At 46.2% G+C, this 25,333-nt stretch overlaps 1 protein-coding gene across 1 annotated transcript in view; it reads right to left on the reverse strand.

Annotated features, from left to right (window-relative positions):
- Window positions 1-25,333, reverse strand: part of PIGL (phosphatidylinositol glycan anchor biosynthesis class L) — a 183,318-nt gene that overhangs the window by 39,148 nt on the left and 118,837 nt on the right. Inside the window, exons 3-4 of the mRNA XM_073565356.1 lie at window positions 23,814-23,904; window positions 16,567-16,634 (exon numbers count right to left, since the gene is read on the reverse strand). Coding sequence (XP_073421457.1) covers window positions 16,567-16,634; window positions 23,814-23,904 — 159 coding nt within the window. The remainder of the gene's footprint in view (window positions 1-16,566; window positions 16,635-23,813; window positions 23,905-25,333) is intronic.

A 25,333-nucleotide genomic window follows, 5' to 3' on the forward strand; every position in this document is an offset into this window, starting at 1 on the left:
GCATGGAGAGCCCAATAAACAGGCTCTCCATGCATGTGTTGTGACTGTCACATAGCCGTGAAACATGCAGCTGTGGCGCTGAACAGCTGATTATCGGGAGCGCTCCAGGTATCCAGGTTACTGATGCAGTTATTTAGTATGCGCTAAAGCTATTCGGATAAGAATTTATCCAAATCTTTTTGATCAACCCTAATCCTATTTCATGTGACAAGGCTCATTAGAGAGTCGATATTGACTTTTAGGGTTGCTACTTCTTATAGGTGGCACTAGAGTTCTAGTCCTGTTCCTCTCTGAAGAGACAATTTGTATATTTCCCAGAGGAGCACTGCGGCTTAAAAGTCTCCTCACTTTGGTATGTCAAACTTGACATGTCACACTCCGCAAGAAGAAACGTTATCCCATGGATCATCAAACCATCAGTCACTATCTTGGTCAAAGTAAACTTCATGGAAGATGATCGAGGAAGAAACCATTGTTGAAATAAAATTCAAAAAAGTGAGACTGGAATTTGTCAAAGTTCAAATTGACAAATCATAAACCTTCTGGGAGAATGTCCTTTGAACAGATGAGGCAAAATTGGAGATTTTTGGCAACAAGTCACATCAGCTCAATGTTCACAGACACAAGCATTAAGTTATTTCATTGATCATTGTGGGTTTTTCTTACTTTAACAGAAGGTACCTACTATTTTGTCCATGTGTGATTTAACCCCACTGCCATTTGGTCATCATCCAACACATTGACGTTGAAAGTTTGCTAGGCCAGGAGAACCTGTTTGTTAGTAGTTTTCCATTCTGGCTTGTAGAGTCCCAGGGAAGAGGAGTCCACTCTATGATACTCTCACTCCTTTAAAATTACCTTTGACATTTTTTGGCCACCAATTTATTTTTGGTTGGTACCTCTCCATGGCGGTGGTTAGGGAGCCACACATGCCTACGGATGCCCATCAGATGTCCACTTTCGGGTAGCATTGCTCACTCGTGGCCACAGCACTAGTACAGTCAAGACCAGATCAAACAAATACAACTTTAGCAGTTTTCATACTATTAGCATGAATTCTGTGTTACATTGCTCATATTTGAGAAAATATAGATCCATTTCTTGCGGGGATCATAAAAGGATTTTGTGGAGTTATGAAACATCTGGATTGGTTTTGTTTCTTCAATAGTAAAACTTAATATGACAACAACATCAAACACAAGGATTTTCCAGCTGAGAGAACATTCAGACCTGCAGGAAAAATTTTTTGGATAATTACTTTTACAATGGACCCATCATGAAGTAGTTATGACTCGGGAACAATCACTGATCATTGTTTGCAGACATCAACACAAGAAGACGGAATAAAGGAACACGAGGTTTGAGAACGCAGCGTTAACAAAGAAGAAAATCAAACTTGACCTCTGGATTAATTTAAGGTGTCCTGAGCTCCGGCTTGTTACATTGCATGTAGTGCCTGCTTTCATGCTTGATGGGATCGGGGTACAACAGATGTATCTGTTGTATTAGAAATTTTAAGTTCAGATTAATGTGTAAATGGAATCTGTAAGATTCCCTTTAATAAGCATAAGTGCTCTACATTTTTAGGATAAAGAAATCCCAAAAGGAAGAGTGAGGCTGCATGCTTTGTCCTGTCCAAATCGACAAGTCTGCAGTCAATCTGTAATGGATCGCTCAGTGCGCATAGTCTACCATGATTCTTGGCACTGCGAGTCCTGTTTACATAGGACCATGCACCACCGAGAACAATGATTTTTTTTCTAGCCACACAAAAGATCATTTCACCCAATGAACAAGCGTTTCGTTGGTTCATAAGGTGATCGGCAGCCTGTTTACACTGCAAGATGATCGTGAAACAAGTGTTTTTAAGAACGTTCGTCTTTCAATGTAAATGCAGTTTCAGGCTCCTGATTGGAGGAAACACTTGTGAACTCAAAATATCCTTTATATATATATATATATATATATATATATATATATAAAATACGGTTTTCTAAAGCAAATCACTTTACGTAAAAATCCTACACTAATGCTATAAAAATGTTTTGTACGAGAAAGGTTTGCCATTGTCAGATCAACAGTGGAAGGAGGAAGAAAGGACACAACCACTTTCAAAACAAAAAATGTGCTCTGAACAGTAGACTCTTCCCCTCCCCTACTCCACTGGTTACTTACAATTACCAAGAAAGCAGCAAAAATTAAATTTTATATTTCAATGTGCAATTAAAGGAGACCGGTCAGCTTGTATATACATATGGGAGTAATGCTACGCTGTGTAGGCTGTTATTTCCCAACAATAGTGATACCTTTCTTATAGACATCCCAAGTGCTAGTCATAAGAAACTTAGAAATGAAACCATATGCAAATAAGGCTGGAAGTGCACTGTAGATAAATCAGTGCACTTATCCGGCTTATTCCAAGTGCATTTATCCCTAGTGCACTCAGAACCTAATTTGCATAAGGCTTCTACACTAGATTTCTCATGACTGGCACACTGAATCTCTACAAAAATTGTAGAATTTTTATTGGGGGACAACACAGCCATACTACTACTCCCATATGTAAAAACGTACTGACACTTCTCATTAAAGAAAACAAAACAAAAGAAAATATAAGAAAGTTGTCATCAAGTAGGCCCTTTTCCTTTCCAACGTAAAACCAAAGAGAGGAATGGACATCGAGCCCAAGATAGTAAAACATGGATTTTTGTGATAACTCACCGTAAAATCCTTTTCTCCGAGACGCTCATTGGGGGACACAGATACTGTGGACACAGATACTGTGGGTGTATGCTTCTGCCGCTTAGAGGCTGACACTAAGGGAAAAAAGAGGTTAGCTCCTCCTCCGTCGTATAAACCATCGCCCCTATTGCGGGCGGAACTCAGTTTGGTGCCAAAGCAGTAGGAGGACAACAAAATCAGCTTTAATACAGGTACAACATGTCTAGAAAAAGACCACCCTTATATCACATAAATAAATGCGTATTAACTAAACAGAAAACAGAGCCAACTGGCTAATAGGGTGGGTGCTATGTCCTCCAATGAGCGTCTCGGAAAAAAGGATTTTATGGTGAGTTATCACAAAAATCCATGTTTCTCCTTCGCCTCATTGGGGGACACAGATACTGTGGGACATCCTAAAGCAGTCCCTGGGTGGGAGATTGACTCACCGATCCAAGCTACATGCACCTCTTGTTTAACAGGTACGCCACCGCTGCTTGGAGCATCCTTCTACCCCGGCTCGCATCTGCCGAGGCCTGAGCATGGATATTATACCATAATGTTTGGCAAATGTGTGCAGTCTGGTCCAGGTTGCTGCCTTGCAAACCTGTTCCGTCGAAGCCTGGTGCCGAAGCACCCAAAAGGCGCCCCCTGTCCGGGTAGAGTGCGCTCCGATCCCTGCTGGAATCGGCGTGCCTCTAACGCGGTAGGACTCCTGAACCGTCCAACGAATCCATCTGGCTATGGTCGATTTTGAGGCAGCGAGTCCCTTCCTGCGCCCCTCGAGGAGCACGAACAGCGTGTCCGTCTGACGAAAGGGTGCCGTCCGCGACACGCACCTCCGGAGGGCTTTTACCAGGTCTAACATGTGAAGAGCCTTTTCCACATGGCGAACCGGTGCTGGACAAAATGAAGGCAAAGCAACATCTTCATTAATGTGAAAAGAGGACAAGACTTTCGGCCGAAAAGGAGGGGCTGGTCTGAGGACCACCTTATCCCTATGGAAAGTGAGGAACGGAGCTCGGCAAGATAGGGCCGCCAGCTCTGAAACCCGCCTGATGGAAGTGATGGCCACTAGGAACACCGCTTCCCAGGTAAGGTACCTCAAAGAGATATTCTGAAGCGGTTCAAATGGAGCTTCCTGCAAAACACTTAGGACCATGTTAAGGTCCCAGGCGTCCATAGGCGCCTTCTAGGGAGGTACCAAGTGGGAGACTCCCTGAATGAAAAAGTCTCCACCTGCAAATTAGTAGCAATTCTGCGCTTGAGCAGGACAGATAAGGCCGATATTTGTCTCCTGAGGGAACCTGGGGCAAAGCCCGAGTCTAATGCTCTACCGACTGAGCTATCCGGGCTCTCTAAGCCCGACTGGAGAAAAGCCAAGATGTTGGGGATCGAGAATCCCAGCGGGGAAACACCGCGGTGTCAACACCAAGCAAAGAACACCTTCCAGGTGTGGTGGTAAATTCGTGCTGAAGCAGGCTTCTGGGTGCCAATCATTGTAGCGACCTAACCCTGCCTGGGTTAGAATCAAAGATTCAACGGCCATGCCTTCAAACACAGGGTCCCTAAGTTCGGGTGGCAAATTGGCCCTTGAGACAGTAGATCTGGGTGCTCTGGCAGGCACCAAGGAACGTCGGCGAGCAGCTGCATTAGATCTGCGTCCCACGCTCGACAGGGCCAGCAGGATCGCCGGCACCCCTTCCGTCTTGATCTTTTTGATGACTCTCGGAAGTAGCGGCAGTGGGGGAAATAGATATGGGAGGCGAAACTGGTTCCATGGCAGAACCCACGCGTCCACCGCGAATGCCTGCGGGTCCCTGGCCTGAGCGACATATGTGGTCACCTTGGCATTCACTCTGGAAGCCATCAGGTCCACATCCGGAGCTTCCCACAGTTGACAAATCTGCTGAAAAACTTCGAGATGTAGAGTCCACTCTCCGGATGCAAGACCCTGCCGGCTGAGAAAGTCTGCCGCCCAATTTTCCACGCCCCGGGATGTGGACCGCCGAAATCACCCAGTGATTTGCTTTGGCCCACTGAAGAACGAGCTCCCCCTCTGGTTGCTCTGCTGCGGGTGCCCCCTTGATGATTTATGTGAGCCACAGCCGTGGAGTTGTCCGATTGAATCCAGACAGGGCAGCCTGCTAGAAAGTGAAGAAACTTCTGCAGCGCCAGCCAAATTGCTCGTATCTCCAATAAGTTGATCGGGTGGCGAAACACCGATCCCCCACCGAGGAGACTGGCGCCGGTTGTCATTACCAGCCAATGATCTGGGAGGAAAGGTTTCCCCTGGGCCAGAGAGGAACTGGTTATCCACCATCCGAGCGACTGCCTGACTTGAGAGGACAGTCGGCACCGCCGATCGAGCGTGAAAAGATTCTTGTCCCAGGCTGACAAGAGGGCGTGCTGCAGGGGCGAAGGTGGAACTGGGCAACAGGTATCGCTTCCATTGCTGCCACCATTTTCCCTAGAATCCTCATCCCGGATCGAATGGTATGAGGGACTGGTTGGCGAAGTGTCCGGACTCCCTGCCGGAGAGCTAGCGCCTTTACCTGAGGGAGAATTACCAACCCTCGGCAAGGGTCGAAGATCATTCCTAGGAAGGAGATCCTCTGAGCTGACACAAGGGATGACTTCTTTGCACTGCCAACCATCCTAAGCGGGCAAGAGTATCTAGCGTGATGTTGACCTTTTCCTCGCATGCCCGTATTGACGGGCCCTTGACCAAGAGGTCGTCCAGATAAGGCAAGACGACTATGCCTCAAGAATGCAGTATGGCCATGACAACTGCCATAACCTTTGTGAACACTCAGAGCCGTGGCTAGCCCGAAGGGTAGCGCTATGAACTGAAAATGTTGATCGCCGATGGTGAAGCGTAGAAACCTCTGATGAGGAGGAAAAATGGGAATATGCAGATATGCGTCCTGGATGCCTATTGAGGTCAAGTATCCTTACTGCTCTATGGCCGATATGACTGAACGGAGAGACTCCATCCGAAAATGTCTGATCCTGATGAATTTGTTCAGAAGCTTCAGGTTCAAACCAGGCCTGACAGACCCGTCCTTTTCGGGAACCTCAAAAAGGTTGGAATAGAACACCTGAGCTCTTTCGTGTTCCGGCACTGGAACAATGACTCCGTTGTGCTGGAGCGATTTGATGACTCTCAATAGAGCCCTTGCCTGGGTATCCACCCTGGGAAGCCGGTAAGAAAAAACCCGTCTTGGAGGATATCTGACAAATTCTATTCTGTAACCCGAGGCCACCGATTCCTTTCCCCATGCGTCATGAGCGACATTGACCCAGACATAGTGAAACCAGAGTAGGCGGCCGCCCACCATGCCGGTGTCGTCTGGTAAAGGCCTCGAGTCATTCGGCCGACGATCTTTGGGATCTGGATCCCCTCGATCTGAGCTGCTGAGTATGCATTCTCCCCAATGGGTTGGCTCTATACGAGACCTGCCGCTCCCTATCCTGGTTGGGACGGCCTGAGGCGGCGGAATTGGCCGCTGTAGTCCACCCGGGGTTGCGAAAGGCCCGAAAACGTGCCTGAAAATGGGTGACGAAAAAGCGTTTTGCCCTTTTGTTGAGGGAGAAACCGTCTAGCGTTGGTGGAGCAGTGGGGTCCACACAGACTAATCTTGTTCCTCTGTGCAAGCCCATGGTTTCTATACCTAGGGGTGGGCAGGGCTAAGTCCAGCATCATATCCCACGTCGCGGGAGAGGATACGTGGAGGGACACTCGCACGTGCTCGCCCGTTGTTGGTTTGGGGAAATCGGACCCTTTCAATAGGATCCGTTGCCCCTGTCTTTATCTTCATGGAAAAAAGAAGTCTGGAGAAACCCAGACACGTGTGGCTCCAAAGACACTAAGCAAAAAACTGAGTTCCGCCCGCAATAGGGGCAAGGATGTATACGACGGAGGAGGAGCTAACCTCTTTTTTTCACTTAGTGTCAGCCTCCAAGCAGCAGAAGCATACACCCACAGTATCTGTGTCCACAGTATCTGTGTCCCCCAATGAGGCGAAGGAGAAAATATAATGATTTATTAGGTACAATAATAAAAATAATGTAGACAATATATAAAAATCTTAATGAAAAAAGGGGGATAATAAGTACAGTCATGGTCGAAAGTGTTGGCACCCTTGAAATTGTACCAGAAAATGAAGCATTTCTACCAGAAAATTAAGTTTTGTTACGCATATGTTTATTTTCTTTGAGTATATTGAAATAAAGAGAAAAAAAAGTCAAAGTGGAAATTATTTCACACAAAACCCCCAAAATGGGCTGGACAAAATTGTTGTCGTCTTTCCAAAGTTGTGGGTAAACAACTTTGTTTCAAGCATGTGATGCTTATTCAAGCTCACCTGTAGCAAGTAACAGGTGTGGGCAATATGAAAATCCCACCTGAAACTACATAAAAAGGGGAGAAACTGACTCAATCTTTGCATTGTGTGTCTGTGTGTGCCTCTGCTGTGTGGAGCTTGGCAGCGGAGCCTGGAACTAAGTTTCTTGTTCGCTTTCCTTGTCTGTCTCGTGCTTGTCACTACCCCTTGTGTTTATACCATCTGCGGTGGTGATGCTAGAGTCCTTGCCAGCCGATGCACTAGCCAGGGTATAGTGAGGTGACAGATAGGGACAAGGAAAGTGACGGCGGCGTGGTGAAGGACCCGCATAGGGCATTAGGCACGGGTTGTGGTTAGGAGGTGCCCCATCACTCTACTGTTAGGGCCTTCCTCTCACTTTTTCCATCCCGTTGTTGGTATTTGTTCTGTCATCCGCTGGACGTACCCGTGTCGCTCATAAAAGTAAGAAGCTTGCTGATGGTTATAGGAAGAGTCAGATTCTAGTTTAAATATTCGAAAGGGTGTTGAAACCAAATACTTAGCTTAGGGTGCCAAAAACTTTGTCCGGGCCATTTTTGGGGTTTTGTGTGGTTTGTCCAAATTGTCTTTTTTCTCTGTTTTTTTTTTTGTTTTGTTTTGTTTTGTTGCAATACACAGAAAGGTCATAAAGATGTGTATAACAAAACAGATGTAATTACAATAATGTTCTGGGAGAAATACTTAATTTACTGGAACATTTTCAAGCGTGCCAATGCAATGACTGTATCTAATAGCCTATAAAAGCCTCTATAGAGAGCCGAGGTGTGGGATAAATAGATGTAAAAAGAAAGCCTGTGTAGATAAGATGTTAACTAGATGGTATCACAGACATCTATACATTACCTGTATATAGTAAAGAGGGTGGCAATACATTTACCACGTCTACAGGTTTTTTTTAACTATTGTCTTTATGTGTATCGTCTAATATTTAATAAAAGAAATGAAGATTACCATTGGCACATCATAGACTCAATGATTACAGTTTGCAAGATTTCTGATATTAAAAAAAAAGTTAAATTTTAATTAACCTTTATAGATCGTAATTTCACAGAACAGAGGATGGCCATGTATACCAAATTAATGTCACGATAATTTGCTGTGGTGGCCAATCAGTGACATTTTGCTGGAGGTATAACCAGCAAAAACATTGTATTCTGCTATGAAGGTAAATGTAAATGAAGCGACAGTACACATTTTTATGGCAGGAGAAACAACAACAGCAAAAACCTCTTGATTGAAATGACCGACAGTTCTGGTACAAGTAAATCACATGCCTGGATGCTCCGTAAACGCCCGGTATCCAAGGCCGGAGAAAGCAGCTGCAACAGTATACGTGATACCCATCTGCCGACGGGTTAATGAATGGCCTCTTACATAACAGTCACCATGGCAACCGGCAGAGCCGCATTCACAAATGTGGGGGCGCGAGGAGCAATTTCTATATACAATTGAAAGGCCCATAGAAAAGCGTGAAAGAAACATCAGATGGAGGCTGAGACGTCACCCCAAACCTGGAAATGCAGGTCTGTCTGAAAGCAGAATGGGGCACACTTCGGGAGTCGCCTTTTATTGAGAATGAAAGCGACATTGAACCCTCTAGTCAATAATAAGCAACGTCTCCTAGCTTTGGGGGAGAGAAAAAAAAAAACAAAACACCCCTGCCTCTAAGAAAAATGGGTGTAATGTCTGCCTTAAGAGTGGAGAATCTTTTCCGAAATAAAAATATTCCTGATGTTCAAACACACAAAAAAGCACGGTGCCTTTGTAATACTCCTGAATTTGTCAGCTATGGATTTGTAATAGGTGAATAAAAAAAAATGTCCCAACATTGGATTGCTGTTTAACATGTTAGCCGATCGGCGGTTGCTTGCTGGCCTTTTAGACAGGCCGACCGTATCCCCATCATCCAACAATGGCGCTACATGCACAGTAGGTCACGTTGTCAGCAGGACATGTTCTGTTTACACAGAATGATGCGCTGCTGACAACCATGAAGCGCTGCTTAAAAAAATCATTTCACCACTGTTTGTTTGACCAGTGATTGGCGGCATGATAGTAAAGGTCAATGACTGGGAAACAAGAGGTTTTTAGATGAAGAAACATGGATTTTTGTGAGTACTCACCGTAAAATCCTTTTCTCCGAGACGCTCATTGGGGGACACAGGTACTGTGGGTGTATGCTACTGCCATCTGGAGGCTGACACTAGGCAATACAACACAAGGTTAGCTCCTCCCCCGCCGCATACACCCTTGATTGCGGGCGGAAACCAGTTTAGTGCAAAAGCAGTAGGAGAGCAATAACCATTAGCCTTAATGCAGTAAACAATATGTCTGGCAAAGGACCACCCTGACATTCATCACAACATACACATTAATCAAATAAACAAGAGCCAACAGGCTAACAGGGTGGGTGCTGTGTCCCCCAATGAGCGTCTCGGAGAAAAGGATTTTACGGTGAGTACTCACAAAAATCCATGTTTCTCCTTCGTCTCATTGGGGGACACATGTACTGTGGGACGTCCTAAAGCAGTCCCTGGGTGGGAGATTGACTCACCTATCCAAGCTCCATGCATCCCTTGTTTAAAGGCGCGTTACCGCTGCTTGGAGAATCCTTCTACCCAGGCTCGCATCCACCGAAGCCTGAGTATGGACAATGTAATATTTAGTAAACGTGTACAGGCTGGACCAGGTTGCTGCTTTGCATTTCTGCTCCACCGAAGCCTGATGCCGAAGCGCCCAGGAGGCGCCCACTGCCTGAGTAAAAATGCGCTTTGATCCCTGATGGAACCAGCGCCCCTCTGATGCGATAGGCCTCTTGAATAGTTAAACGGATCCCTTTGGCTATGGTCGATCTTTGAGGCAGCGAGGCCCTTCAGGGAGCACGAACGGCACATCGGTCTGGCGCAAGGGTGCTGTCCTTGACACGTACCTCCGGAGAGCTCTTACCAGGTCTATCGTGTGCAGAGCTTCTTCCACGCGATGCCCTGATACCGGACAGGACGAGTGCAAGACAATATCCTCCTTGATGTGGAATGAGGACACCTCTTTAGAAGAAAAGGGGGGAGCTGACCTTAGCACCACCTTATCTTGCGGAAAGCGAGGAACGGTGCTCTGCACGACAGCGCCGCCAACTCCGACAATCGCCTAACTGAGGTGACGGCTACCAAAAATACCCCCTTCCACAAACAAAATGGTAAAGGAAAGACCTGTAGCGGCTCAAAGGGAGCTTCCTGCAGAACACTCAGGACTAGGATAAGGTCCCTGGTGCCCATTGGCACCCTATAGGGAGGTACTAGATGAGAGACTCCCTGGATGAAAGCCTTTACCTGCATATTAGTAGCCATTCTACATTGGGATAGGAAGGACAATGCCGATATCCGACTTCTAAGAGAGCTCGGGCTAATCCTGCATCTAGGCCCGACTGGAGAGAGGACAAGATGTTGGGAATAGAGAATGTCCGGGGCGAAAGACTGTGCCCTCGACCCTAAGTAAAGAACAACTTTCAGGAGTAACGATAGACTCTCGCCGAGGTATGCTTCCTGGCGCTAACCATTGTAGCGCCCACCTCGTGGTGAAAACCCCGCTTGAGCTAGAATCCAAGATTCAACGGCCATGCCATGTAACCCAGGACCCCCGAGTTCGGGTGGCAGATCAGTCCTTGGGACAGCCGATCCGCACGCCATGGCAATCGCCACTGGATGTCGGTGAGCCGCTGTATCGGATGTGCATAGCATGCCCGTTAGGGCCCATCTGGTGCCAGCAGCTCTACTGGTACCCTTTCTACCTTGATCTTTCTGATAACTCCTGGAAGCGATGGCAACGGAGGAAACAGGTATGGAAAGGCGAAACTGGTCCCCTGGTAGAACCAACGCCTCCACCCCGAACACTCGTGGGACCCGTGCCCGAGCAACGAACACGGGCACCTTGGCGTTCATTTTGGACGCCATCAGATCTACATCTGGTGTCCCCCATCGTTGCAAATATGCTGAACAACCTCGGGGTGCCGGGACCCCTCCCCAGCCACGACCTCCTGTTGGCTGAGGAAGTAGACTGCCCAATTCTCTACCCCTGGGATGTGGCCCACAGAAAATACCGCTGGATGTTCTCGGCTCACTGCTGGATGTGTCCCGTCTCACGCATGGTTGTCCTGCTGCGCGTGCCCCCTTGATGATTTACGTAAGCCACTGCTGTGGCATTAACTGACTGAATCCGAACGGGTGGTTCGGCTAGGAAGTGCCGAAAATACTGCAGTGTCCGCCGGACTATACGTATCTCCAACAAGTTGACCTGGAGGCGTGCCTCCTGTCGCGACCATTGGCCCTGAGTCGTGTGGTGATGAAACACTGCTCCCCAGGCCCAGGAGGCTGGCATCTGTCGTGACCAATAGCCAGTGTTCTGGGGGAAAAGGTTTACCCTGAAGAAGCGAGGATCTGACCATCCACCACTCCAGTGACTATCTGATCTGAGAGGATAGCTGGCACCGCTGATCGAGGGCAAATGGATTCTTATCCCAATCTAACAAGAGAGCCTGCTGTAGCGGGTGAAGAAGGAAACTGGGCAAACGGAATCGCTTCCCTTGCCGCCACCATCTTCCCCAGCATCCTCATCCCGAAACGAATGGAGCGAGGAACTGGCTGCTGGAGCTTCCGGACTCCCTGCTGGAGCGGTACGGCTCTGTCTTGAGGGAGACTCCCAACCCTCGGGAGGTATCGAAGATAATTCCTAGGAAGAAAATCCTGTGGGTTGGGACAAGGGATGACCTTTCCCTGTTGACCAACCATCCTAAGCGGAATAGCGTATCTTAGCGTAATGCTGACATTCTCCTTGCATGCTCAAAAAGAGGGACCCTTCACCAAGAGGTCGTCTAAGTATGCAAGACGACTATGCCCCGAGAGTGTAAGACGGCCCTCACGCCTACCCTTAGTTTTGTGAACCCTCCGGGGTGGTGGCTAGCCCGAGGGGCAGCGCCGCAAACTAAACAATGTTGGCCATTGATGGCGCCCCGAAGAACCTTTTGATGCAGAGGAGCAAAAGAAAAAATGCAGGTAGGCATCCTAAAAAACGACTTAGGCTATGTATTCTCTCTGCACCATGCCCGATATAACCGAACGAAGCTATTCCATCCTGAAATGTGTGATCCTGATGAACTTGTTCAAGGGCCTCAGGTTCAAAATCGTCCTGACTGTTCCGTCCCTTTCGGGGACTGTGAAGAGATTGGAATAAAACTTCTGAGCCCTCTCGAGCTCTGGTATGGAATAATGACCTGTCGTGCTGGAGTGACCTGACGGCCCCCCGCAACGTCCCTGCCCTGGACTGTACCTTGGGAAGTCGGGCAGACAAAAAACCGTCTTGGGGGTTCCTCAAACTGTAAGTCGTACCCGTAGACACCAGTTTCATCCCCCATAAGTCGTGTGCTAACTCGACCCAGAATGATGAAATAAGAGCAAGCGCCCGCCTGCCCTGTTGATGTCGCCCATAATGCTCCCCGAGTCATTCGGCTGGGGGTTCCTGGCACCTCTCGACCTGGCGGGCGCGGAACCCTCCACTGGATTGGGTCTACATGAGACCTGTCGCTCCCTGTTCTGGCTGGGGCGATTTGGACCAGCCGAACTGGCTGCCGCCGTCCCCCCGGAGTTGCGAAAGACCCGAAACTATGTCGGAAACTAGGAAAAAAGGTTGCCTGATCTTCTGCTGTGGAAGGAAGCTGCTCTTTCCTCCTGCTGCGTCAGAAATGCGCTGCTCCAAATTTTTCCCGAACAGGCCCTTGATAGGGTACAGAAGTCAGAGACCTCTTGGAAATAGAATCCTCTCGCTAACAAAAGGGGCTCTCCTAATGGCTACCGCGTTAGCAGCTGCCGATGCTGCACAATTGGCTGCATCCAAGGAGGCATTGATCAAGTAGTCTCTGGCCATAGGAATCTGATTTGTGACCTCTAACACTTCCGCAGGCAGGTCTCTATCTCGCAAAGCCTTATTCAATGACTCAGCCCATGACATCATGGCCTTGGCTCTCCCTGTTGCGCAAAGGAGGGGGCGAGCGCTGAAGCTGACGCTTCAAACACACTAATCGAGCCAAGCTCTCAATGAGCCTATCAGAGGGATTCTTAATGGACTTCGAGGCCAGACGAGATACTGGTGGATCCACCACTGGTGATTCCGTCGATCTCCTTTTTTTTTTTTCTTACAGAGTTCAGGGGCATATGGATATCTTGCCTCCATAGTCTCCTGACCCGAGAAGCGCCTATCTGGGCATTCACTGTGGCGCTGCCCAATGCCTTCAAACTCTGGGTGAGTGCCAAAGACTCCGTGCGGACGCCTGGCCTGTCTAAAGGCTACTTTATGGCTCAAGGCCAGGGTAACTTCATTCTCTACCCCCAAGGTTTGCTTGACAGCTCCAATGAGGCTGTCTATTGCTACTGATAGCCCCGGATATCCAGGTCCGGCGGAGCATCTGAGTCCCAATCCACACTCTGCCTGCTCCCGACCTCCGCAGGCAGGTAACATAGGTGACAGAGAGCGTGATGCTGAACTCCCAGATGCCGAGGCACCGGGCAACCCGGAAAGACCTCGTATAGGTGCGTTCCTTTGGCATCTGTCTGGCATGAGAGCGGCCCCTGCAGGCCGAGGGTTCTCGTGAGATGGAGGACCCTTCTCCGGGCATGAAGAGAGTCGATCGCCTTTGTAAGCGACGCCATAGTAATAGCCTTCCGGAGGATTTGGCTCTCTGGACTCAGCTACCGGAGGGGGGCTCCTGGGCACGTTTGGGCTTAGGTCTCCCACTTGGATCCCGGCCCTGGCTCAGGCTGCTTAGCAGCCACCAAGCTTCTCTACCGAAGATGCATGCAGCGTACGCTTTACCCTCCCTGGCCATATTGCATGAGCAAGGCGTTTATCTCCTTCTCTCTTTTTTCCCCAGAGAGGGAACGGAGGGGGGGGCAGGAGGGCACCCCCTGCGTGTCCAGCGTGCACCTGCAGCTCAGCTGCGCCTTACCCGCTCCTGCGTCCTCCACGCCACCGCTCCTGCGCACCTCTCTGGGGCAGGCCGACCACCCTACCTCCCACGGCCTATCCCACCCTGAAGCCGGGGCCTCAATTAATTCGGCGCCTACCCGACTTCAAGGGGCGGGCCACCAGAAGTGACATCCCGACAGAGGCAGGACTTCCGCCGCGGCCTAGCTCCGGCCAAAGCCACGGGCTCAATTTTACAGCATCCGCCCGCGGGATGCGGCCGAGGACGCCGCAGCGGCGCAGCCGTAAACGCCGCAGCAGCGCGGCTACCGGAGGCGCTAGGCTCAGCAACAGGAGTGGTCGGAGGCGGCAGCGGAGGTGGTGGCGACGGGCGCCAGCTTACCTGCAGGAGGAAGCACTGGGAAGGATTTGCTGCACGCTCCTAGCACACCGCTGCTTCCGCATCTCTCTGCCCAGGAGCCCCACACATGCGGCCGGTGATTTGCGATCTCTGACGACTCCACCAGGTATACCGGGGAGGAGAGGGGTGGTGGGGGATCCAGGACGGTGCAGGCACCCTAACTCCATCCAGCTTCAGCCGAGGAGAGGGACCGTCCGCCGCCTTGCCGCACCTCCGTCTAGCATTGGTGGAGCAGTGGGGGCCGCACAGACTAGTCTTATGCCTCTGTGCAAGCCCATGGTTTCAATACCTAGGGGTGGACAGGGCTAAGTCTGGCATTGTGTCCCACGTCGCGGGAGAGGATACGTGGAGGCGACACTCTCACGTGGTCGCCTGTTGATGGTTTGGGGAAATCGGACCCTTTCAATAGGATCCGTTGCCCCTGTCTCATCTTCTTAGAAAAAATAAAGAAAAGAAAAAAAAAAAAAGAAAAGAAAAAATTCTGGGAACCTGCCCAGATTTGTCCCACGGTGCGGGAGAGGAAACGTGGAGGCGACACTCTCACGTGGTCGCCCGTTGATGGTTTGGGGAAATCGGATCCTTTCAATAGGATGCCCCTGTCTCATCTTCATAAAATAACAAACAAAAATAGAAGTCTGGGGAAAAGTCCCAGATATGTCCCTCGGTGCGGGAAAGTATACGCGGAGACGATACTCAACGCGTGCTCGCCCGTTGATGGTTTGGGGAGATCGGACCCTTTCAATAGGATCCGTCGCCCCTGTCTCATCTTCATAGTAAACTAGAAAAAAATAGTCTGTAGAGATCCAGACTGTGTGAGTGCCTTCATAAGACACTAAGCAAAAAACTGGTTTCCGCCCGCAATCAGGGCGAGGGTGTATGCGGCGGGGGAGGAGCTAACCTTGTGTTGTATTGCCTAGTGTCAGCCTCCAGATGGCAGTAGCATACACCCACAGTACCTGTGTCCCCCAGTGAGACAAAGGAGAAAAGGGTCTTTTTTTTAGTCTTTTTATATATACAACAATAACACAGTATTGCGGTATAGACTAAAAATGACATTCAGCCGTAGCCTCAAGAGGCCCCTGCTACCTTTCCAACCTACCGGCAACCCGCAATCCCATCAAGTAGACAGGGATGATGGAAGCTTGTGCACGTATGTGATAAGATGCGATAAGGACTGTACAGGGGACGTGGAGCCGTGTAGTTGAGGACTACATCTTATGTTTATTATGCCCTGAGGACTTTCCAGACCCCAGAACATAATAAGGGACATTCAATCCGCAGAGAACAAATTCTCTACAAATCGAATTTCTAGGTAAAATCCACATAATTTGGCAAATTCAAATCTCATCTCTAGTATTTAATGCAGCAGGCATGTCAGGAACAGGACAGAAGATATTCTCACTACATCCCAGATGGTTATAGTGGGGGAATTGGGGCACATTTATACGCTTTGGGGACAAAGAATAAAACACTGTATGCCAGAAAAATGTTGTACTACAAATTTCTGAAAAGTAGATGGAGCTTAGTAGAAGGGAGTAAGATTTATCACGACCCAACAGAATCACTAGGATTTATGTCAGAGAGTGACTACTCCTCTGTAGTTTGGACTCTGTACCCTGACGGTCTCCTGGCTTCTACTTCTGATAGGGATCAACACGTGACCACTGCAGCCAATCAGTGGCTGCTGATCAGATGCAAAACTCACAATCCGCTCAGATTGTTTATTGTAGCTCGGATGGAATGTGAAGGGCACAACTGATCAGAGATGATGACTGGCAGCAGCGGTAGCATGATGCTGCTAGAAAAAGCCATGAAATGGGCGAGGAACACAAAGAACAGTAGGGGCGGATAATTTTTCTTTTTATTATTGTCCCATTTTCAATGTGTGATTTATGGTAGTGCAATAATCTTTAACAACTAAGCCAGTGCACGGTACCTAAAAAAAAAGAGCCAAACCTGTGAGTTACCCAAGAAGAATTAATAAAAGTCTCTGCATTAAAAGGGATGTTTGTGGCATACAAGGTTCTATGAGGAAATAGGATTAGGCAAAAAACTTGGTAGTAAAATGTGTGACAAAATGAAACATATTACCTCATTGCACGGTACAAGGAGATATGGTTGTAATGTCCGCTGACACCTCCCTCGTCGAACGTGATTACCTAGGAACACATCATTATACATCAAACATCAGATATAATCTTCAAGTGAAAAAAACACATTGGAAAAATGATAAACACAGGCCTACGAAAGGAAAATCACTAAAAGGAAATAAATGGGTTCTGTAATTTCAAGGACTGATATGCCCTCAATAAGTCCAGCATTACAAAAAAAAATTGCACCAGTGTCACACCTTTCCCTGGTTTGTGTCTGGTAGAGCAGTTCAGCTCTATTGAAATTAATAGGACAGAGGAGCAATACCACACACAACCTGAGGACAGGCGTAGCGCTGTATTCTCTGATTCTGGACATCCTTTTAAACTGTAACAAAGCTAATAGTGTATCTGAAGAATTCACAGACAGCAGCAGTCTGAGAGTTTTACTAGATAAAAAGCGCTACCCTCACCCAGGCCCAATGCATCCATAAGGTAGACATATGTTCCTATGGACACAAACACAATACACTTATCTGCTGCCGGTGGTGGCCCTGAGGAGGGATCCGGGACCCTCCATGGAGATCAGTCAGGGTCAGAGGAGAAGGACGCTGGGATATTACGAATCCATGGAGGACGCAGGAGGACTTCTGTTGTGCTACTAGTCACTGCTAGGAGGGGCAGGGTTAGGGGCTTAACAAAGCATTGGCCCTTTGATCTGGTAATTAAAGGGTTACTCCCATCTTCATAAATGGATATTGTTAGACAGTGCTTTTAAATATAAGCCATTTTCCAATTCATTGAATATTAACATTATCAGCCATTCTTAAGATATTCACACTTATTTTATTTACAGTAGAACATGTGCAGTGCTTATCGCCTACTTTTCTATTAAGCTTGTAAGCACCCCTCTTTTGGAGCTGGCCAGAATCACTGGAGTGCACTTATACCTAATTCTGGAAAGTCCATTAACTTGTGGATTCCTCCTCATAATACGAGTTCAAAAAGTCCACTAGATACTGTAGATATAGTTTGTTAAGAATATAGAACTTCTACTTGGTCCACTTTAGATTGGGATGCTCAGCATCCTACACTAAAGTGGACCATGTAGGAGTTCTATATGGTGCAGCATGGCTCGGCGAGGTCAGACCGGACATGGCATGGTGCAGCGAGGTCAGACCGAACACGGCATGGCACGGTCAGACCGGACACGGCAAGGTACAGTCGGACCGGACACGGCAAGGTGCGGCTGGATGGACATGGCGGGGCACAATTGGAACGGACAAGGCGGGGCTCGGTCGGACCGGACATAGCGGGGCATGGTAGGACTGGACATGGCATGGCGCGGCTGGACCAGAGGCAGCTCTCTGAACATTCAGTGTTCTCTCCTGAATAAAGTGCTGTCTGACATTACAATGACATTAGAAGACGCAGACCAAGAAATGAGCTGATTCGTTATGGAAAATACATTATACTTCCTCAGGGATGTAACATCACACAGCATGGTATTTGGGGGGAAACGCTAAATGTTCAGAGAGCTGCCCCTGACCAGGATGTGCCAGGCTTCTTATCATCCTATTCTAACATGTACCAAGTGGGAGTTCTATAGAAACTATCTATTTCATGAACTCAACAACGAGGAACAACCAATAACTTAAAGGGAATCTGTCACCTCACTTTTGGCCCATAAGATGCGGCCACCGCCATCAGGCGCTTATCTACAGCATTCTGTAACGCTGTAGATAAGCTCCCGATGTAACCTGAAAGATAAGAAAAACGAGTTATATTATACTCACGTGGGGGCGGGGGGTGTCGCGGTCCGGTCCGGCGCCTCCCATCTTCTGGCGATGACGTCCTCCATCTTACTTCTGCCGCGGCTCCTGCTCAGGCATACTTATGGGCCCTGTTGAGGGCAGAGCAGAGTACTGCAGTGGGAAGGCGCCGGACCTCTCTGACCTTTCCCGGCGCCTGCGCACTGCAGTACTCTGCTCTGCCCTCAATAGGGCAGATATAGTACGCCTGCGCAAGAGCCGCGGCAGAAGTGAGAAGGAGGACGTCATCGCTAGAAGATGGGAGGCGCCGGACCGGACTGCCACACCCATCAGACCAGACCGGACCCCCGAGTGAGTATAATCTAACACGTTTTCCTTATCTTTCAGGTTACAATGAGGGGCTTATCTACAGCATTACAGAATGCTGTAGATAAGCCCCTGATGGCGGTGGCCGCAGCTTATAGGCCAAAAAAGAGGTGACAGATTCCCTTTAATGGACTACTGAACTTGTATGTGAATAAAACATTATTTCAAGGTAAGTACACACTACGGATAACGCTAGTCATGGATCTAAACACATACTATTGATTGAGTCTTTCACAACTCAATATTTTAATATGTCTAGATTTGTAATTCCATATGCGCCAATATTATTTTATTTTTTAAATTAATATTACTTTCCAATTCTTACTATAATTACAAAAAAGATGAAAGCCAAAACAATAGATTCTAGTTATTACTATTTAGTATGCATCCCCTAGTAGGACCTGGAAACCTTCACAATTGGAAATTTTGCACATTTTTACAATAGGGTCTTCATTTTGTTCCATTTGTATTTTTTTTTTTTACAGAAATTTCTACAACCTATATGGTACATAAATTATGGGCGGGAATAATTGTTATCATCTTATGACATTAAAGAGGTTATCTAGTGAAGACAAATGATCATCCATCCACAGTATAGGTTGAAACTTACTCATTTTTGGGGCTCCGACGACTGGAACGCGAACTGATTCGAAAAACTGGGCACTATCACCCCTGTTGGAATAGAGCAGCCGTGCACATGCTCCACTGCTATTTCATTCATTCGAGTTTGGGCAGCCAGAAAAAGCTCTACAGCCCCACAGGAATGAATGGAGCGTGGGTTGAGCATGTGCACTGCCGCTCTATTATACGATGGATAAAAGTTCCCCTTTTTGCTAATCTATACAGGTTCCAGCAGTCGGCCCCCCACTGATCTATAAGTTACCCCCCTATCCTGTGGAAAGGTAATAACCTGTTTACACTGGATGACCCCTTTAGAATATCAATTGAATAATCAGATATTTATTTCTGGCCGACCTGCCTTCTACCACTAGAGGGCTCATGAGCTGCACAAATTGGGGAATAAGTAGTCTGTGCTTGTTCCTTGGATGGGGATTGGGGAGGGGGGAAGATAATTATCTAGTGGTCACAACGCTTCCAGAGATACCCATTAGCCATAATCTTTCTTCATTAATCATTCCCCTATGTAGCAGACGATATTCTAGAAATTGGCTACTACCACAGTAGTAATCACACCTGTCTGTGCACTGTCTGTGAACGTGACATTAGCATAACGTATACTGGGTGTGTGAGACCGTGCAAAATAGACAAAATGTCCAACAAGTTTATCCTGTATACAGCAGGGGGATAAGGTATGGTACAATCTCATCCGCCCTGTAATAGGTGATGGATCTCCATGTCTGAAAAGTCAGACAATAGTCATGCAGAGTATCATCTCCTTGTTATGCCATAACAGTGCCAGCTGTGACTGGAATAAAGGTTATTTGGGATTACATACAATCTGGTCTCCTCCGATATAATACAGAACCCAATACCAGTGAGTATGGTGGAAGATGATGCTGACAGAGTCCCAAGAAGAGATAATATATACAGCAACACGTGAAAATGAATAAAAACACCTTTATTAAGATATAAATGGGTGTACACTTAAAATAAATAAGTAAAAAGGCATCCCAAATAATTGTTTAATGTTGGATTATAATAACCTACAACATAGGGTTTCAATATAAACCCATAAGGCACAGGCTCAAAAGGAAGGGGAAATAAAACCTTAATAAAGCCCCCAGAAAGAAATTGTGCATACAGTGCACCATATAATAATGAGGTAGTAAATACACAATGTTACAAAGAATACGATAAAAAAATATATATTAAGGAATAGATAAAAATGCCAAACAACAGTGCAAATAATGATGAATAAATAAAGCAATCAAATGTGAAACAAAATGAACGAAAATGTGTGCTGTGAACAAAGAGGAGACACAGGTGAAGTGCCACTCGATGTGAAAAGAAATGGGAGCTGAAAAGGAAATACCTAATGAGCCAAGGGATGATGCCTGGAGATGCCTGAGAACGCGCCCCGACGCGCGTTTCGGAATAGAACTTCCTTCGTCAGGGGGTGGGTGTAAGGCTGGTCTGTGTCTCCTTAAATGCTAGACTAATTAGCGGGCAGGACACATTACGGCGCATGCGCCGCGACCCGGAAGACGCATCGCGCGCGGCGTCACATGACCAAACAACGCCGGGTGAACCCGGCGTGTCTGTACATGAGAAGACGCCGTCGCCATGTGAACGACCGGCGCCGAGGCGGCGCACGCGCACCAGTGCCTGTCCATAGAAGTGGGCGCTATGTCAGTGCAACGGTGGCTATATGGAGATTAGCAACATATTATGTTACTGCAATAAAATGCAAATAAGGGCAAGATATACATGTAAAAATGTGTACAAAAATGATATATTGAAATGGGTGAGAGAAAAAAATAATAATATATATCTGCTAATGTGTAAATAAGGTGAAAAACACAGTCACATGGATAACAATGTAAACCAATGAAAGATAATAATAGATAATAAAATAATAAAATAATAAATAAAAGTGTTGGTAAAAATAAAAAATGTGGAAAAAAAAAAGAAAAGAAAAGTGAAAATACATAATCAATATAACATGCCACAAAATTTATGAAAGCTTGTAAAACATCCAAAAGGCATGAATGCGATATATAGACGCGCAAGTCTTCTCATTGTTCCTTGTTGATCAATGTGAGTGAACCACCATGACATAGAAGGGACCAGACCATCTAAAATCAGGATACAAATAATATAAAATATTAATGAGTGTACAAAATATAATCATAAAAATGGAATAAAAGAAAGACTCTCATTCAAACCCAGTGGGGACACAGTGTTCAGCATGTTATATTGATTATGTATTTTCACTTTTATTTTCCTTTTTTTTTCCACATTTTTTATTTTTACCAACACTTTTATTTATTATTTTATTATCTATTATTATCTTTCATTGGTTTACATTGTTATCCATGTGACTGTGTTTTTCACCTTATTTACACATTAGCAGATATATATTATTATTTTTTTCTCTCACCCATTTCAATATATCATTTTTGTACACATTTTTACATGTATATCTTGCCCTTATTTGCATTTTATTGCAGTAACATAATATGTTGCTAATCTCCATATAGCCACCGTTGCACTGACATAGCGCCCACTTCTATGGACAGGCACTGGTGCGCGTGCGCCGCCTCGGCGCCGGTCGTTCACATGGCGACGGCGTCTTCTCATGTACAGACACGCCGGGTTCACCCGGCGTTGTTTGGTCATGTGACGCCGCGCGCGATGCGTCTTCCGGGTCGCGGCGGCGGCGCATGCGCCGTAATGTGTCCTGCCCGCTAATTAGTCTAGCATTTAAGGAGACACAGACCAGCCTTACACCCACCCCCTGACGAATGAAGTTCTATTCCGAAACGCGCGTCGGGGCGCGTTCTCAGGCATCTCCAGGCATCATCCCTTGGCTCATTAGGTATTTCCTTTTCAGCTCCCATTTCTTTTCACATCGAGTGGCACTTCACCTGTGTCTCCTCTTTGTTCACAGCACACATTTTCGTTCATTTTGTTTCACATTTGATTGCTTTATTTATTCATCATTATTTGCACTGTTGTTTGGCATTTTTATCTATTCCTTAATATATATTTTTTTATCGTATTCTTTGTAACATTCTTTATTTACTACCTCATTATTATATGGTGCACTGTATGCACAATTTCTTTCTGGGGGCTTTATTAAGGTTTTATTTCCCCTTCCTTTTGAGCCTGTGCCTTATGGGTTTATATTGAAACCCTATGTTGTAGGTTATTATAATCCAACATTACACAATTATTTGGGATGCCTTTTTACTTATTTATTTTAAGTGTACACCCATTTATATCTTAATAAAGGTGTTTTTATTCATTTTCACGTGTTGCTGTATCTCTTCTTGGGACTCTGTCAGCATCATCTTCCACCATACTCACTGGTATTCTTTCACCGGATGGTTTGCCATCCATATTCCCTGAGGGGTTGCTTATTTTCATTTTTTTCATTATGTTTATTAGCATATTACCCTCATTGTTTTAAGTTCCGATATAATACAGTAGGGAAACACAGATGCATAGGACCCAACTTAATTATAGGATTAATAATTGTGAGCTGCCAGAATATCTTATTAAACTCGTCTGAATTATGGCATGACTGGACTTAAAGGGGTAATCCCCCCTCTCCAAGATCCTAGCCCTGTATGTAGGAGGTGTAATAATAAGAATATCAGGAAATTCCTCCAATTAGAAATGTAGTATGGATTTTCTTATTCGCTGTCTCTTTCCTCACGTACAGGCATTGCAGGACCTTAAGTATCCATGGTTACGACCACCAGCAACTAGTAACTGTGACTATATCAGTGGTCGTAACCATGGATATCTAAGGTCCTGAAATGCCTGCACACGAGGTAAGAGACATAGCGAATCAGAAAAACTATACTACGTTTCTAATTGGAGGCATTTGCTAATATTATTATTACTACACCTCCTACGTATAGGGATACAGTAGGATCTCAGAGATGGGAATGTAAAAACTGTGCAATGCTTCATTTACCCTGTGGGGGCACTGTAGGGCCCTCTTATTTATAGCATAGGGGCAGGACACTCTGATCATCAGGTGGGGGAGAATCTTTCTATTTCAGAGAGATTGTCCAAAGCAGGTAACCTCTTTATTGCTGGAAGTCTGCCAGAATCAGCTCCAGAATCCCTGTGGTCACCACTTGAAGATAAGGTTTTAACAAAGAAATACTGTACTGTGAATTGCGGAGACGACAAACGCTATTATTTTAGATTCCCAATAATCCCTTTAAAAGGATACCCTCACAATTGTAAATCAATTTCTATCTTTATAAAGGGGGATAACGTCCTCATCACTATGGGTCTGACTGATGGGAACCGCAGCGATCCCCAGAATGGAGCAGAGGTGTGCATGCTGGGCCTCTGGTCCATTTATTGTCTATATATCTGTAAAAATACCAAAATAAAGGTAAGATATATATATATATATATATATATATATATACACACACACACACAGGGCACCCTTGAGAGTACTCACCAGATCAATGTTCTTCTCTTGAATGTGATTTAATATAAGAGCAGAGAGAAGACATTCATCCCACTTCACTGTGGGACTGTCCGGCAGGTCCCTGGAAAAGCAAAAATAAAATAATAATTTAATCAGTAACATTGGGGTGATAAATAGTGATGAGTGAACATGCTTGAATAAGGTGTTATCTGAGCATGCTCAGGTGCTAACCGAGTGTTTTCGGTGTGCTCGAATAGTATGTACGAGCCCCCACAGGCTGCATGTCTCACAGCTGTTTGACAGCAGCACTACATGTAGGGATTTCCTGTTTGTTAGACGGTCAATGAATGTGTTGCAGCTGTCGAATAGCCATGAGATATGCAGCCACAGGTACTCGGACATATTTTTCGAGCATGCCGAAGACACTCAGTTAGCACTTGAGCATGATAACGCCTTATCCGAGCACGTTTACTCGTCACCAGTGATAAAGCGTAGTGATAGTGACGTACACACATGAAGAAAATTGTTAGCACCTTCTGATACAGTAACAAAAACCCACAATAATGATTGAAATAGCATGAAACTGACAAAAGTAATTTTCAATTTTAAATTTAGTGAATATCGACTAATGAGAATCAGGCTTTGCTTTGCTAATGAAAATGTCCTGGACAAAAATTATGGTACCCCTAGAAACTTTTACTAAATCATTAAAGGTTTAATCATTGCAGACTGTGATTCTTTACGGTAAGAGCTGCGAGACTATGGAAACCTCGGCCACAGGATGCCCCCTTACCATCGTATATGTGTATATCATTACAAGGAACTCTACTGTCCCTTCATATATCTGTACATGATATGTTAAGTCCCTGCAGCCTCCATATTACATGCCTATGTTACGTGCATACAGACACTACTAGGTTGAGATGTGGCAAGTTATTACATGCGTATGCTACTTGCATGCAGACATTAGGTTGAGAGGTGGCGAGTTATTACATGCGTATGTTACTTGCATGCAGACACTAGGTTGAGATGTGGCAAGTTATTACATGCGTATGTTACTTGCATGCAGACACTAGGTTGAGATGTGGCAAGTTATTATATGCGTATGTTACTTGCATGCAGACACTAGGTTGAGAAGTGGCGAGTTATTACATGCCTATGTTACTTGCATGCAGACACTAGGTTGAGAGGTGGCGAGTTATTACATGGCTATGTTACTTGGATGCAGACACTAGGTTGAGAGGTGGCGAGTTCTCCTTCCATGGAAGTCTTCAAACACAGGCTGGACAGACATCTTGGATCATTTAGTGAATCCTGCTTTGAGCAAGGGGTTGGACCAGATGGCCCAGGATGTGCCTTCCAACTCTACCATTCTATGATTTCTATGACTACGGTCATCTGATCTAATAGTGATGAATGCCACGCAAATGTGATTTGTAAGGGAGATGGCAGGCAACACCAGATCTTTACTTTCTTCTAGTTGGTAAAAAAAAAAAATGGTACAGGGAATGCTAAATTGACCATGTTATTTTTTGCTTGTTTTTGCAAAT

This window comes from Dendrobates tinctorius, unplaced genomic scaffold (genome assembly GCF_039654945.1).
Source record: "Dendrobates tinctorius isolate UK_male_01 unplaced genomic scaffold, ASM3965494v1 ptg000016l, whole genome shotgun sequence".
In the NCBI taxonomy this organism is placed as follows: domain Eukaryota; kingdom Metazoa; phylum Chordata; class Amphibia; order Anura; family Dendrobatidae; genus Dendrobates; species Dendrobates tinctorius.